Genomic DNA, 16,808 nt, shown 5'->3' on the forward strand with positions numbered 1-16,808 from the left:
ATGCATATCTGTCTTGAATAACAGATTCATGAAAAACATTGTAAATTGCTGATGGTTTTGAAGTTTTGTCCAATACTGGTATCTTTTGAAAAATAAAATTAAGGCAAAGAATACAACAACCAGGAAATAAATCCTGTGTTATAATGACATAGACAAACATGTAAATTGAGATGCATGCATACACCACGACACACATACCACGGTGCTTATACATATTTCCTTCTTAAATGTATGGGACCAAGTGGACTGTCAAGGAATTTCCAAAGTTTGATCACAACAGCTTGACACAGACTGTGGAAGGAGATTATCAAATGATTTTCTTAAATATGAAATAAACATTATTTCTTTGAAATACCATAACTTGAAAGATACATTACCTCCAGCGGCATGTGCATATACTCATCATCTAGATTCGAAGAGGTGTAAAAATTCATTCCAGCTAATTTATTCTTTTGATATTCATTAATTAATTTAAAAATGTGATACACCCCCCCCCCCAAAAAAAAAAAAAAAAAAAAAAAAAAAATAAGCCAACATATTTTAATTTTTTTGTAATAAAGTTGTTTTATGGGTCTTTACTATTAAATGTGTAATTATTCATTCAAATCTGCCTGCTCTTAGGAGATAATCAACATTGAAAATCCAATAGATTCTATTGTATTTGAGTGTCATTTACAGACTTATCTCCCTTAAATTTGAAATAACAGTGCAATCTATATAATGTTTATCTCCTATAAAGAGCACGGGTTATATGGGAAAAAACAGAATGTTAAGTTCTGTTTACTATGACATTTCAAACAAAATATCAAAAATAAAAATATGTAGGCTTTTTACCCATGAATCACATTTTGCATGATTCGTAGCTGGAGTACATCTTAATTTACTAACACCTAACAGTTTTACTGTCACTTAATTTGTTTCCAATGACAAAAGAGAAGGGATAATATACATTTTTGTATATACATACCAGTTTTTGAAGATATATTAAGTAATGTATAAAAAGGCAGGACATGAATGCACAATAGTATCTTACTTGCATTTCGATGTTCAGTTTCTGAGCAAATGAAAAAAAAAACATATAAATGCTCGGTTAACCGAGGAGGTAAAGGTTTAGGTATTGTTCAGGTTTGATAAATAAATATGCATGTACTGACGTCTCACTTTTGGCAAAAAATTTAGTGACACACATAACAAATGAAATATGGACAACACTGGAAAGCAACCATGTTGACTTGCCCTAAAGTCTTTCAAAATTGCAAATATAAAGCTATTATGACTATGTCGTAATTAATCTTTGTTTGGTATTTCACAATAGACAAATGAATAAAGTGCATAATGTTTCAATTGTATGTTAAATTTTGTCATGTTTTTTTCAAAGCAAAAAAATTGGATGGACCAAAAGGTGAGGATGATTAAGCAAATACTTTCAAAAACCTACTCAAGATAACCAAGTTAGAATGGAATGAATAATATGTTACTCATTTCCAACTTTAACTTTACCATACAAAGCCCATTCAGTGGAATTTAAGTGCAAATATACGAGAAAATTTAATGACAACGTGCTTTTTGGGTACCCTTAGAAGAATTGCACATAATATTGAGAGCGACTTTGAACATGAAGTACCCTTTCAGATCTTAAAGGTCATTGGTCAACCGGTTTAGAAAAGCCTTGTTTTAATAGATACGACGTGTGAAATACAATTCTGTCAGCTTTTCCATTGGCTTAAAATCAAAATAATGAAATCTCGTTCTTCGAGAGGGGGCCTTTTTTCGTATATCATACAATTGTTTGTTAACATATGACTTTCATTCAGAATGGTCAATTTTCCTTTCATCTGTGGCAACATCCCTGCGGTACCTGCGTATGGAGCGTTCATATCACAACTCATACGTTATGCCAGAGCTTGCCGAAACTACGTAGACTTTTTGTATCGCGCTAGAAATCTAACAAATAGGCTTCTGAAACAGGTTTATGTTGCTACAAGATTGAAGTCATCACTACAAAAGTTATAAGGTCGTCATCATGAACTCGTGTATCCATCCGCACCATGAAAAATGATTTATTCAATGGGTCATAGTTTTCCTTCCCTCGTTTGTCTACCCCGGACTTGACTTTTGATGAGCAACTCGGCGGGTGTTTCTAGAAAAGCAGAGGACGCTTACACTACCGGTGCACCTTGTCCATACTCCCAGTTTTTAGTGGAGTCCGAGTTGCTCATTTGCTTTTGTAACTTTGTTTATATGATTTTAGTTAGTTTATGTTCTTTGTTGTGTATGTTTGTTTTCCATGTTTGGTCTTTGTTCCTGGATTTCATTCTATAACCTTGGTTCCCTTGATTATTCTTTTAATTGATTTAAAATAATTTAATTGCCACATACCGGGTGTAAGTGATCAAAACACTTTGGGGTTCGTACCAGTTTTATCTCTGGATACCGCGACGACATTGTAATATAGCGTGTGACAAAATGAATACTACTGTTGCACAATACCAGGGCTTAACTTAATGCCTTAGACCAACCAAGATTTAACGAGATGGGCCAGGGACACAATACATGCCTGAACTGGTCATATATTGTGCAGATATCATATGTATTTCCTTAACTAGCACAGTCCGCAAAACAAATATGTGGCTTTATCAGCAATGGTTCAATACCAGTGCGTAACTTAATGATCTAAGCAGAGTTAGCTTACATGAAAAGTAATGTTTTTAGGTCAGTTACTGGGGTGTGGTCGATTCTGTAGCCACTGCAAGAAGATGTAACTTACTCTAAATAACCGCTGCACTGATAAAGGTACGCTTTATGTCACGGCTCAGACATGTCTTCAGCAATGGTAAAATGAGTTGTCTTGTTCCTTACACAGAAACACTCAATAATTCTTATTCAGAATTATACAGTATCATTTTTTTTCAGAATTACCTTGCAACTCTAACCCTAACTAAGTACTTCAAAAATCTGTCTCCTTTATCATCCGATGACTACAGACTGACTAACTGATAAACTAAAATTCACTGCTTATATACCCAAAATAATCTCGAACCAAAACCATTTTATACCGCTAAACCAATAATATTATTTGTCCCGATTTATGTCGGAACCTACCAGCTGTCGTACCAGAAGATTAATGTATAGGAAGTGCATACTTTACGGAATGTAACTGTTTGATTTCTGGAATTGCCTAGCAACAGAGAAACAGGTGTATTTGAAAACGTTAAGATTTGAACGTGTGCATAATTTATAAGTTACAAAGCAAAATCATTACATGATTATTCTTTGAAGCAGAGGAAACGTAAAATTTTCCCGAGAAATTTATCGCCGCCATGTTTAGAGATATCTGCTGATGGGTCACTGCGAATGAGATCAAAGGATGTCGGGGTCACGGAGGCACTTTGCTGTTTCACTGCTGTAAATTTATTTTCACTGAAAAATCACATTATCTATAAGATATTACAACAACTACAATTCAAACCAATATTTTTGCCTCTTTTATCGGTTGAAATCAACTGAAATATTTTGCTTTGTTCAATGAAGGTTATGTATGAACAATTTGTCAAACTTAATTTGAAGTTTCAACTTCATTCCTTCACCCATACACGGGTGATCATTCTAGGCATTACCGGGCTTTAATTTTTTTTTAGGTATTTGAGTTAAAAGACAACGAATAAATCAGATTTGCTAATGCCAATGATTATATAGAATGATTTCTTTCAAAACACATTGTTTGCAGGTTTAGTATTCGAAAGATCGAAAGAGTGATATCGAAAATATTATCGTGAGTGCCAAAGAACGCTTTCATCTTCAAGTTTCCTGGCACGAGAAATCATAGTTTGGTTATTATCCTATTTATTATATAGATTGTTTTCATAATTTATTGATATTTTCAACATGAATTTTTAATTCTTTGATTGGCGGATGGATATCACAGTTGTGACTTTTCGGTTGGAGAAAGTTCGAAAGTAGAATTACTGAATTTATTTCACAGTGTAAATTAACGAATTTTATTACAACTGTTAACAATCGATAAAGCACTGCTATCTATATAATAATAGGAGGTTCAAACCTGAAGTATTGACATTTTATGACATTTTATGGAAGACGTAAAAGTTCATTTTTTGACATTTGTTATTAACTAGCAACTCTCAAATGTAAACGTGTCATTTTGATATTGTAAAACCCTAATATATCCGTCCCTTTAATATACAGAAGGACGATAACCACATACTGTTTGTACACAAAAAATTCTGTCATGGGATCAAATTTTCCGAATAGTTATAGTGCAAACCACATTGTTCAAAAACAAATCTTCCGGAGACAGCTCGATACAGCTTGGTGCACCTGGTCCATGCTCCCAGTCTTTAGTGGAGTTCGAATTGCTCATTTTCTTTTATTGCTTTGTATGTGTTATTTTGGTTATTTTGTGTTCTTTGTTATATGGTCTGTTTTCAATGTCTGGCCCTTGTCTTGGTTTACATCCTTTTGATTTCACGTTCGAAATTCATTCTAGACGCTGCAGCCAGCCTTCTAAAAAAATGCAAGAATCTTGCAAAGATTGGGAAAAGTGAATATTTTTAAGTTATCCGATTGTCAAACGATTTGATTTAATTTGAATAATGTCCGAGAATTTCGAAAGTCTTCTCTGCAGCGGTTCGTAAGGGAAAAAAGTACGTCTGAAAAACATGTATAGTCTCATATTTCCGGATTATGTATTAGGTAAAATAACCAAGAGGTATAAGTTAGTCGGTAAAACCCTAACTCAAAGTAATATCCGTTGTAAGTAAGTAAGTTGACATAACTGTATAAATTAGTTTAGAGCATTTTTTTTTAATACAAAACAGAATATATTACGATTAAATAAACATAATCAAATCGTACTCCCTCGTTGTCACCAAAATAACCATTTGATTTATCAAAGAGTGTCATTGTGTAACAGGTTATCAAAATTGATAACCGGTTTTTTTGTGTTCAAAGTTAAAATGATTATTTTGAACAAATAATTTGGTTTCGGAAAAAAAAGTTTTATCATTGGAAGTGAAGAAAAAACTACGCCAAGGTAGGTTTTATTCCACAATCCATAGGCAAATAAGAAAGAAAACTACCAAACGTTTCGTAAAACTGTTGACGGCAATTAAGGAAGAATATGAATTAAATTACTATTTTATTACTAAATAAAATACCGTATGTTTCGCAAGAATCAGGAACTGTTCTTGAATCCCTTCCAATTTTAGTGGTGCTCGTGTATTTCGTATTTTGTATGAGAACGAGAGGATGCTTACCGTTCCGACGCAACTCGTGCTTACTTATAGGTTAGTTTTAGTTTAGCCACATAAAGCACCAATATATTGGGCTATTAATGTTTGTTCTTCATTGTAGTCGTAAACCTTTTCAAACATGCTCTCCTCAATACTTGTCTATCTGATTCAACATTGGGTTTACGAATTGGTATTTTCCGTACAAAAACCAGTCAATGCCAAAGACTTGCCAGGATATAAATTGATAAGAAGAGAATATGAGATCAAAAGTTAGGTATATGATGCCGTTACCAAGTAATTGAAGAGAACGTTTGTCTAAATAAGACTTAATTTCTGCTACCCCTAGGTAACTACTGAATATTGGAAAAGTGGTTGGTACCCTATAGTTTGATAGGTACGAAATGAAATAAACATAGTGATTTCAGCACAAAACTCCTATCAATTATAAACCACCTTGCAAACAAATTATTAGCCCTTGAGCCATATACATCCCAAATTTCATCCTTTACGAAATTGTCGATACCACAATGTTAGCTTCTGTTTTACCTATATAATTAAAATTGACCAGATAGCGAAACGGTACTTAACCACTGTAGAGTATAAACAATTTAAAAGAAACGATTTTATAGCGAAGATTGCAACTTTGTACCTTTAAATGGTATAAAACGTTAATTAAAATAAAAACAAGACTTGACTGAGTCAAAATAAAATGTTGAAAAATTGGCAAATCTTTTATCTGATTTTTGCCATGCAATTTCAAATAATTTCTTTATGCCAGCTAATCTTAAAATCATAATTAAAAAAATATTATTTTCCGTTTTCCAGAAATGTCACATTGCAAGTGTATATAATTTATTAAATCATAATATGTGGTTATGAACAAAAATATGTTATTATTTGAATTATTCTACCTACATATTTATTTCAGTTTAGCGTTCCAAAGAAGCATAGTTCAAAAGATAGAACTGCTAATTCAACTAACAACATAATTTGCCTTAACCTTCACTCATTAATAATGCAAAATGGTCTCAAATATTTCATTGAAAAGCATTTATACTGCTGACTCGAAGGTCTCTGAGGTATTCAGCAGCGATGTAGTCAAATTTGTTCAACCCGAATATATGGTAGACTATTAACCAAAATTTGTCATATTACATAATTCAAAACCTCACAAAGCACTGAGGCTTAATTCCTTTTACATGATAAGACCTATCGGTGTTAAATTTGCTTTCAGTTTTGAATACATTCCGTATACAATTAATTATTATGATCTTGCTATGTATTTAGTTCCATCGATGTAAGGGGTTTACTACTTGAAACATGTATACAACATACCGACTTTTTCTGTATAAATGATTTACAATTTTATATTTTTGAACTATCTCTACAGATAGAATTGAAGGACCCATCATTTTTGTAGCTCTTTGGAGTAAAAGATATATGCTTGTGTAAAGAAGTTTCGAACTTTACATTTGCCGAGAAATAATTTGGTTTTTAAGTGTCAGTCTCTGCAAAATCAGGCAGTCATTGAAACATGGTATGAATAAACCCACCATTTTGAAGGTTTAATTTATTTGACTATTCAAGGAAAAAAAGAAAAGATTTTCTATATCATATTGGTAAATTCATTTCTTGAAATGCAGTGGAAATAAACATTTCAAGGGTGACTTACTCTTAAAAAACCGTCTTTTTCTTACATTCTATTGAACATTTTCTGAGTAAATGCATTGATACAGCAATCAAATAATGGATGTTTTTTTTCAAATAAAGAAAGCATCCTCGAATGAATTATATTGTCAGATCGGTGGTGTTTGAAATGCATGTTTCTGATTTTCTAATTTGGCGAATTCTCACCAATACTTACACTTAATGAAGTGTTACTGTACAACAACCTAGTGTACTGCATATCTAATAAACTCACAATCCTGTATCCATAATAGGATAAAAAGAACGAATATGAGGGAAATGCATCAGCGCTTAACCTAAACCAAATTGTAAACACTTTCAAAGATTACCAAAAGGTCTTCAACAAGTAAACACACCTTTAAGTAAGCTCTAAACGCCCCTGATGAGTATATCGGCAAACAATACCGATGCGCCAGTCGTGGAATGATTCAAAGACGTCAAAGTCCAAACCCATAGCCTTAACATGAACAGATGAATAAGAGACGATACCAATTGTTCACAATCAAACTAAAAAGTACTATAACGACAGAAAAACACATTAACGACCAACATCTGCTCTCTAAAATCTGCAGCAAAAAAAATCTGTCCGATGTACGAGTTACTCCCTTAGTGTGAAATGTTCAGGAAAATTAGTAAAAAAAAGTAAATGTAATAAGAATTTCATTGTATATTGAAAAGAGGTTCATTATAAGGACTTGTCGTCGCAGGGTAGTGATTTAAAACACTGGAGTCACATATCTATATCGAACAAAGCAGTATTTGATAGTTATTTTGACATTTTTAATATACTTAAAGTTCCCAGACTAAGAATATGTCTTAGACTTAAGTCGGGATTTCCGCGGATTCATTGTAGTTGAATTAAAGTCGTGAGGAATTGATCAATGTCTTCAGTAGTTAAATTTAACTTAAATAAACCTTATTTACTGTATTTCAACCAGGCAGTCAATGGTTATGGTTTTCCATGATATAGATGGAGGGTAATTACAATATTGCTGAACAAAAAATCAAGGCAATAGTTAAAAGGGAAGTCCGTATAAGAAGGGTTAGTCTCGTATAGAAAGTGGTGAGGAGAGCATCTGAAGTTAGTTATATAATATCGTTACAGAATATTTGAAGAAAATGTTTGTCAAGTAAAACTTTCTGTGGTATTCAGACATGATCTTGCTGCTTTTGAAATAACAACTGTAATTACGAAACACTATAAGGTATCTAGTTATATCAATTCAGTTCACTTTAAAAAATGCAATTCATCTGACAGAAATGCTTAGATTAAAGTTAGAACAAGGAAGCCGTGATTAGAGCAAGAAACGCGATATGTACGATTCGGAGACAAAGAGAAAACCAATGGAACGGACAAAGCCTGATAAAAAAACATAAATCAACTTAAGAAAAAACACACGGAAAACTAAGAATTAAATGATCAGACTGCATTGAAATATGAGACTATGGACCAAGTACAACTAACTATGCAAAAGTACAATTTACTGTATTTCATGCCATTTCTTAAATTGTTTAAAAACAAAACAAAGATTCAATCTCAACTTAATCAAAATTTGGTAACAAATGAAAAATATGGTGTTCCCAGGAAGTATAAAGGTCCCTTGATACCAACTATTACTTTCGCCAATGTCTCGGTTTTTGTATGTTACTCGATGTAATTGATATACTTTTTCTCCTCATGTCAATTTAAAAAAGTATGCTTATTGTATTCTCTCTTGGCAAAGAAAGACCTTCATCGCTATTTAACGGATATTTTGATGTTCAACCATTAATATTCAATATAAATGCTGAATTTAATCCGAATTATAACAAAACAATCAACTCTTAATAACAACATCATCATCATCATCAACAATAACAACAACAAATAACAAATGAACAATCAGAAAACAAGAAAGATAATAAAAATAAAGAAAATCAATTGATTTGTCTAAACATTTGTTCGTTTAGAAGTCAATATAGCTGGCGAAACTAAATATATTCAATTACAAATCTTGATTACTATAAACATATATAAAAGTAATAATATAATCAGCCATATTCTATCTAGAAAGATGCAGTATTTCACTATTATAGAATCACGACTGACAAATTAAACAACTTTCCAATGTATAAACTCGTTACGACATTGCTTCTTTCCTTCGTCAACTGTGTTATATTAATTATTTCGTACAATATGGTTGTTTTTGATGTTTTGGTGGAGATCAAGTTAACAACCTTATAGGTATGAGGCCAAGACGAAGAGAATTGATGACAAAAATTTCACTAAGCATATTAATCTGACATTATTAACAACATAAATATTGATAACGTACATCCTAGAATGATTTACTACATTCTAGTGTAAATTGCATAATAACTCACGATCAAATCCCGTGAAATCCGACGGTAAAGATGCAAAAAGAAAAAAAGAGGTAGAAGCAGACACACTAATTCATACAAATCACTGATGAACTGCATACATGTTTTTATCGATTGTCATAACTAAGCCCTATAAACTGGTGTCAAGGAAAATTAAAAACGAATGGATATGGTGAAACGTAACAGCATATTACCTAAGTACAAAATAGAAAATACTCTCAGAGGTCCACCTAAAGGTATTCAATATGTGCAACACACATTTTAGTAAGCTCTGGAAATCCAAAACAACGAATAATAAAACAACGGCAACTGAACGATTGCAATTCTTCGAAATTTATATTAGAGTATTAGAAAATACAAAGACTAATTAATCTACTTACTGAGGACAGGCGCAAACAATATGCGATCGAGTTAAAATAGTTGCATAGCGTTTTAACCAACCTTTTCATATAAGGTCAAAAACTAACTGAAGCAACAAACAACCACACCATGAAATTCATTCGATGATACATCCAATTCTCTCCATGGATAATTTCAACAATAACCATATAGACAAATGAGATATCAACTAAAAGAACGTTCATAGTTACTGAACAAATTCAAGAGTGACAATACCATTGTAACTTCCAGCATTAGAAATAGTTGGTCACAATAATTCCAATGGGCTGGATTTGGAGTAGTAGTATCAAGAACTTAAAATTAAAATACCTCTGTTAGTGAAAACGTGAAAACAATGTTAAAAGAATAGACAATAATTTGGAAATCGTATCTTTTACGATGACATATATATTAAGGGCAGTCGATAAAACATTCGGATTTGTTTGATAGAATGCGCTTTATAGAATATACTTCCGTATAAAACTGGGTGGGTAATATCAATTTTAATTAAAAACCTTTACATTTTTTTTCAGAGCTTTATAACATTGTAAACACTTAAGTAAATGTTTTAGATATCGTTACGCCTGCTGCAAAAGTTTTTCTGCAAGGAATTTATTGCGTTCATGGAAATTGACACTTAATTAAAAGCAAGAGCAGAACGAACCAGTTGTTGTAAAATATAGCTAATATATGAGGGTGCTTTAGGAATATAATCATGTAGGAATACAAAATTAAGAATGGGAAAATTATTATCATCTCATTCTCACAAATTTTAGTCTGAAGGTTGTCATTTACAAATGTAATGCCTAACTCAAGAAAAGATGTACGAGTACTATAAAGAATTATCGAAATCATGAAACAGCTAATCTTTTGAAGGATCTTTAAAGAGTTTAGACATGAACTGCGATTCATAGCAGGGTGAAACAAACGGCTATTAAAGAAGCACAATTAGATCTAATTAGAATATCAACAACCTGTCTGTAATGAGCATTACAATAACATAATCAAAGCATTAATCAAATCCAAGTATGTCCAATGGATGTATAAACCTGTTTTCAATTGCTGAAATATGCATTGTAGTCATTAGATACGTTCAAATTCTTATTATTCACGTACACATTGATTTCAAGAGGCGCCTGGTACATTATGATAGACATCAAACAACAACGTTTGCCTACATGTTCCAAATTAGTACCGTTACTTTCTGTACGCAGTGATTGTAGTATTTTAAAAAAAATAACAATTGGTAAAGCATTCTAGAGTTATTTACCATAGGTTTTTCATACGAATTAGAAACATGCTGTATCAGCAGTTTTGTAGTTGTTACGGAAATAACGAATTAAGATGAAGAGAAAAAATTCAATCTTGTTTTTAAGAAATCAAAGTCGCAATTTTCAGGACGGTAAAACCTCTAATGCAAAACGTAACAAAAAATTATTTGCAATTCATCAGAATCATTCGATCATGAATGCATTAATACATTACGTGAAAGTGAATGGTTTTTTACTCTGCGTTGCAGTAAACAAGTCATTTTCTACTTTTGAATCATTCCTTATATACTTTGATGCGATGTATAAAATCCCCCCAACTAAGATTGTTTATGATAATACGTCATCTATATTGCAGAAACTGCAGTCAAAGGATCTTGCTAAACGATGTTCCTTTCTTTGAATAAGACTAGCTATAAAGTCAGCCTCATAAGTGTGAAGGAATAGGTCAGCGAGTAGAGTGATACAATTTGTTCCCAACAAATAATTGTCTCTACCAAGTACTACATATCTGTATCTTATTTGAAGTAACAATGATGTATAATGCTTTTGGGTAGGAATTTTAAGTCGGAGTATGGGGAGTAGAAGTATAAAGAGTTGAAAAAAAATATCGGTTTTAAGGCTATTGTTTTATGATAATAATCTTGAATTGAGGGTTTCCATATCTTTTGAGTTTTTTTTTTAGGATCAACATTGAATCAATACAGCTACGGCAGTAACAAGTGTCGATGTAAGACTGCAAAAGAGACTTGTTAATAATTTGGAATAAATCTATACATATGTTTACGTACATTTTGAAACTGTACAGAATCTATCGTTAAAATTAGATCGCGTTTTCTTTTCAAAGCAAATCCAGAGCCACATATGAAATGTCTTGACATCCATCGTATACACCGTATAAGATAACTAGCTTATGATTGTATTTTTCCGAATTTATTAATCTTCAGATCAGCTTTATATATACTAGTACATGTATCAGTTGTGATCAACACATCATATGTGGAATCAATAATCGAAAGGTTTGATATATTGGTATATTGGAACTGAATAGGGGAAGTTCACAATTGGAAAGTCAAAATCAATGTCATAAAGTGTCTTAACTTCCCGAAATCATCTATGCATTGATTCAAGTATGGGTATGAAGCAGAAGACGGTGTAATAAGGCAAAGAAAAAAAAAAACAAAAAACACTAATTCCACTTTCCATAAGCCTCAATGCTAATTTCACAACATTCAGTGGCTTCTTTGGACTTTACCTTAACTCTAACCTGCAGAGGACTATATATCATCATGATTCTACATATGTCAGCTCACAATCCTCAGAATGGCATGTGGAGTTAGCAGACTTGCAATGCACTACTGGTAAATGGAAATGGAAGTTCTATAAATAGCATGGGAAATCCCAGTATTTTCGCAAGATAGGGGTATATTTAAAAATCATTATGGAGATTAGACTTTACAGCTCAAGAAGAAATATGCACCTATAAAATGTACAGAAAGTTTTTTCCTTTCAGAAACGCTTTTAATTTTTTCACAGCGCTATGACGAACTGGAGGTAATTTCTGCGTAGGAATATTTTTGCGCACTTTCCAAATGCTCATTGGTTGAATTGGTGGTCTGTAACCTGTATCAGCGGTCTATTTATATCCAGTTTTTGGTAGACTTTAAACTTCTACTGAGGTTTAAAGTATTGTATTTAATTTTGATAGTTATACTATCAGGACAGATCAAGGACAATACCTGTTTAAAACAAGATAGTAAAGATCATTCAAGGCGAACAACAATGAGTGTTTCAAGATATTTACATTATCAATCTCGAAAGAACAAGTTTGATAAAATTTTATAAAAAAATCGGCCACAGTCTTTTTTTCAATTCAAGGTAATAGACACGATGAGGTTTTTTGTGAAGAAAGAAGTGGATACTGACTTTGAACGCGAACTGATAACTGAGATAAGGTAGGATATGATATAAAGTAAGAAGATGATGGACTAAAATAATCTCAGAATTGATCGTGACAAGAAAAAGAAACAATGACTCTTGTTTTCCTATATACATTGCGTTCGCAAAACAATATTGTTACACATCAACGCCACAAGTGTGTCATTATTCTAATAACTATTTAAAAACAAAAGCAAAAAAACAACACACACAAAAACAAAAAACACGTTAAACCAGGCATTTATTTGGTATTTCATTGAAGGACTGTACATGGGCGCTTTCGCCATTTGTAATTTGAATTACTGTCGTCTAGACGTCATTAACTTTTTGAATTACCGATTCATGCCTGCTGCCTAAAAAATTTGGCAAGTTTTATAATCTATTTTTTTTATTTACATCTTTATCTGCTTTATGCAAACTATTATTGTATATGAAGAAACAAGATCAAATGAAATATCCATTTGTTTCATTGTACGTGTATTAAAAGCGATCACAAGGGTCTTCAAGTTAAAAACCAGTTAACAGCCTTGCATCCTGTCATATATTGAAATCAACCCAGGAGAATGTACATGTATTATCAAGACTTAGATACTGGGCGGTCCAAGATATTCGAACAAGAGTGGGTTTAGATCAAGAATTAAATAAATAAAAAGGTGGATTTGAAGGCTATTATTTTCCTAAATTTTGAAACATATTATCAAAATTTTACCAATGAAAAACGGGGTTCAATTCATGGATTTAATTATTTATCTTGATTTCAATCTAGGCTGCTCCAAAATGGTGACCATCTAGCAGTGTATGAAAAGTCAGGTCCTGGGGGAGTAGATTATTATCATCATGGTATATTCCTCGGATTTAGGAAGGGAGTTGCAGACAAACAGAGAATGATACCAAGAATAGTCGATTTGTGTCAATTCACTGATTACGGGGAACGACCTTTATTGAGGATAAAATACATGAACAAGAATTTAATAAAAACGCCCGCCAAAGTTGTCGACATGGCCAACAATATCATAAATAACCCTAACCTTTGGGGGAAGTACAACATTTTGTCAAATAATTGCGAGCATTTCGCGACTTTGTGCAAAACAGGAGAACCAAGATCGAAACAAGTAATCGAAAAGTTAAAGGAATGTCTCATTAATCCGACAAAGTTGGGAACATATGCTTCATTGGGATCAAAATTGTGACTCGACAAATGAATTCGAAAATACATCATCGAAGACAGGTCATGTGAACCAGAAATAATCCATTTTTGTGGGGTTGTTGTCTCTTTGACATATTCGTTAACGTCATATTTTTGTGTTTATTTGCCTTTTACATGATAACTAGGTATTATAATTTTTTAAGATTATAAAAGTGAAAAGTGTTATCATTTTTTCATCATGTATTATTTTTCAAATCAGGTTTCATATAGGATCGGCATGTAACAGGATGATGTTTTTGCTATAACTGATAATTGTATATTATAAACGTAAAAAAAACCGCAATAATGATTGGGTGATTGAGTGTTTTGACTTGCATAAGAAGATAGTAATAGCACTGGTCAGTAACAAATTCAGTTCCCGAAATTGATCTAATGATTTTATTATGAATATATATAAAATGAACTACTCTATCCGCTATGCTGTTCCGACGGATCCAGTTTAATATAATACCAAGAAGAAAATGAAAGCATATTCGGGACTGAAAACTTCCAAACGGTGACAAAACTGTCAAATTTGTAAATCTAGACCACTCGGCCCGCTAGGCTTTAACAATAATTTGAACTCTTCAGTTTTAATTATAATGATACGAGATAATTACGTCATAATGAAAACCAAGTGACGGATCTAAAGTAGACAAATGATACCTTAAGTTGAGATATCGGTTGTCGGACTTGTATCAATTCTGTATGGTACATGGGTTGCGATAACACAACCCCCTCGTGCAATCCCCCACTCATTAACCAAAAATAAGATATTCAGGTACCTTTAGTAAACTAACATATATATATGTATCATTATATAGCCCAACGCCTTAGTGTTACAATGGCACAAAGAAAGTCGCGGTAACACTTGGGGTTTTGGGTAAAATGAAAATAAATAACGACCCCAACAAAAAAATCGCTTAAAATTTACATATTTTTCCATATCAAAACCCCTAGAGTATTTATTCTCCGGTAAAAAATGGCTTATTTTTGGTATTTTCTGTTTAGTATTATCACAACTAATATTTCTTGGCCTTTTAAAATGAATTTTGGCAATTTTCGTAGTCATAATCTATCCACAAAAATGAAAAATAGGATTTTCGATTTTTCCTTAAAAAATCAAATAAATTCAACTTGTTATTGCTCAACTAAAATGTTCAAAATTTGGTATCATTAGATAAATAATTTAATTTTCGACAACAATAAAACAGCAAAAAGTAATTTTTAAGAAACAACTATTAAAAAAAAATGTAAATAATATTACCCCTACCCCAAGAAAACTGGTCTCAGAGTCCACATTCACAGCATACTGACACCATAAAACTCCTATTTTAGGCAAACAAAATAAAGATACTGATGTACCTATCATATCTGATCAATTCAGGTACTAAGACTTTCCTTTTGGGATGACAAATACTATAAATCGAAAAAGATGAATTTTCAGAATTTGAGACTTTTTCTATATCACCTGTTTTTTCCATTTTGTTCTGAATACCGTAGTTCAAACAAGCCTTTTATGTGAAACAATACATTATAATAGTATCTACGCTTTCAAATGAGTCCAAGTAATACAAGTCAAGTTAGGTGAAAATTGCTACCCCTACCCCTGAAAATAACTACCTCAACATGAACTAAAATATTTGGCATACAATCGGTGTAAAATAGACAGTTGGGTACTATTGTTTTAATTGTCGATTTATCCAACACATTTTTTTTTCAATTCAGGGGCCAATTTTTCAATTTCAATATTACAATTATGAATTTTTCATAAAAAGAGGAATTTTCGGAATTTTATATTTTCTTCCATTTCACCTGTAATTGGCAATGTTTTTTACTGTACCTAAAACAATCTTTTGTATATTTAAATACAATTATATAGTGTCTTAGCTTTCTTATGAGCCCGAGTAATAATAAATATTTGAACTTTTCTAAGTCCTATCAAATGATAAATTGCCATCCTCACCATGAAAAAAATACCTGAACATGAGTAAAAATGTCAATTTTTAATATAAAATCGATTAAAAAAGACCAGTTGGGTACTAGTGTTGTAATTATCGAAGTTTTCAACATACCTGCTAATTTCAGGCTCGTATTTTCCTGTTTCAATATAACATTAAAGAGTTGTTTTTTTTAATGAATTTCCTTTAATTTCACCAGTAATTGGCAACTTTCAAGTACCCTACTTCCAACAAGCTTTTGCATATTCAAAAACATAGATGTAGCATCAAAGTTTTCTAATGAGCTAAAGCAATGCATAATTTAACGCATTTCTGGCCATTTAGGCGAAATAATGGTACCCCATACCCACTAAAATTTCCGTGAAAACCCACTTTTCGTGTGTGGTAGATTCGCATTTTTTAAATGGTGTTGGATGCATGTATTCCAATTATTCATCGTAGTTGCTTCTTTGAAAATCGAATATGTAATATTTTAAACAAAAAAAACCATTTACGTGCAATAATGCGTGATAATCTGGTTTTTTTTCAACTCCCCTTTTAATATTTTGTCATCATCGAGACAATTAAAGCATATTTGCTTGATAATATGATTGATACAAGAAGATCTCCATAACAAATACCAGATAGACATTGTGTACAATTCGTGTATGCTACACACGGTGATTTTCTTTCACATTTGGGGAGATTTAAGTGAGAAGGGGTACCATTCTTTCGGCCAAATTGCCTGGAATACGTTTAATTGTGCATTGCCTTGGCTTTTAGAAAGGTAAGACGCTACATG

The 16,808-nt window shown here is 32.2% G+C and overlaps 1 protein-coding gene across 1 annotated transcript; it reads left to right on the forward strand.

Annotated features, from left to right (window-relative positions):
- Positions 1-5,014: 5,014 nt before the first annotated feature.
- LOC148610585 (uncharacterized) lies at positions 5,015-15,952 on the forward strand. The gene is made up of 4 exons (XM_088595748.1): positions 5,015-5,050; positions 8,041-8,140; positions 12,821-12,897; positions 13,647-15,952. The coding sequence occupies exons 3-4, from the start codon at positions 12,833-12,835 to the stop codon at positions 14,068-14,070; spliced, it is 489 nt and encodes a 162-aa protein (XP_088451874.1). The 5' UTR covers positions 5,015-5,050; positions 8,041-8,140; positions 12,821-12,832; the 3' UTR covers positions 14,071-15,952.
- Positions 15,953-16,808: the final 856 nt, after the last annotated feature.

Source organism: Perna viridis, chromosome 8, assembly GCF_037379345.1.
Source record: "Perna viridis isolate PV_CMFRI_1.1 ecotype Kerala chromosome 8, ASM3737934v1, whole genome shotgun sequence".
NCBI classification, from domain to species: Eukaryota; Metazoa; Mollusca; class Bivalvia; order Mytilida; family Mytilidae; genus Perna; species Perna viridis.

Bases quoted from the DNA above. Each gene is read 5' to 3' on its own strand.
- LOC148610585 (XM_088595748.1), top strand. From the start codon at position 12,833: ATGAGGTTTTTTGTGAAGAAAGAAGTGGATACTGACTTTGAACGCGAA. The intron at 12,898-13,646 runs GTAGGATATGAT...ATTTCAATCTAG, and splicing joins GAACTGATAACTGAGATAAG to GCTGCTCCAAAATGGTGACC.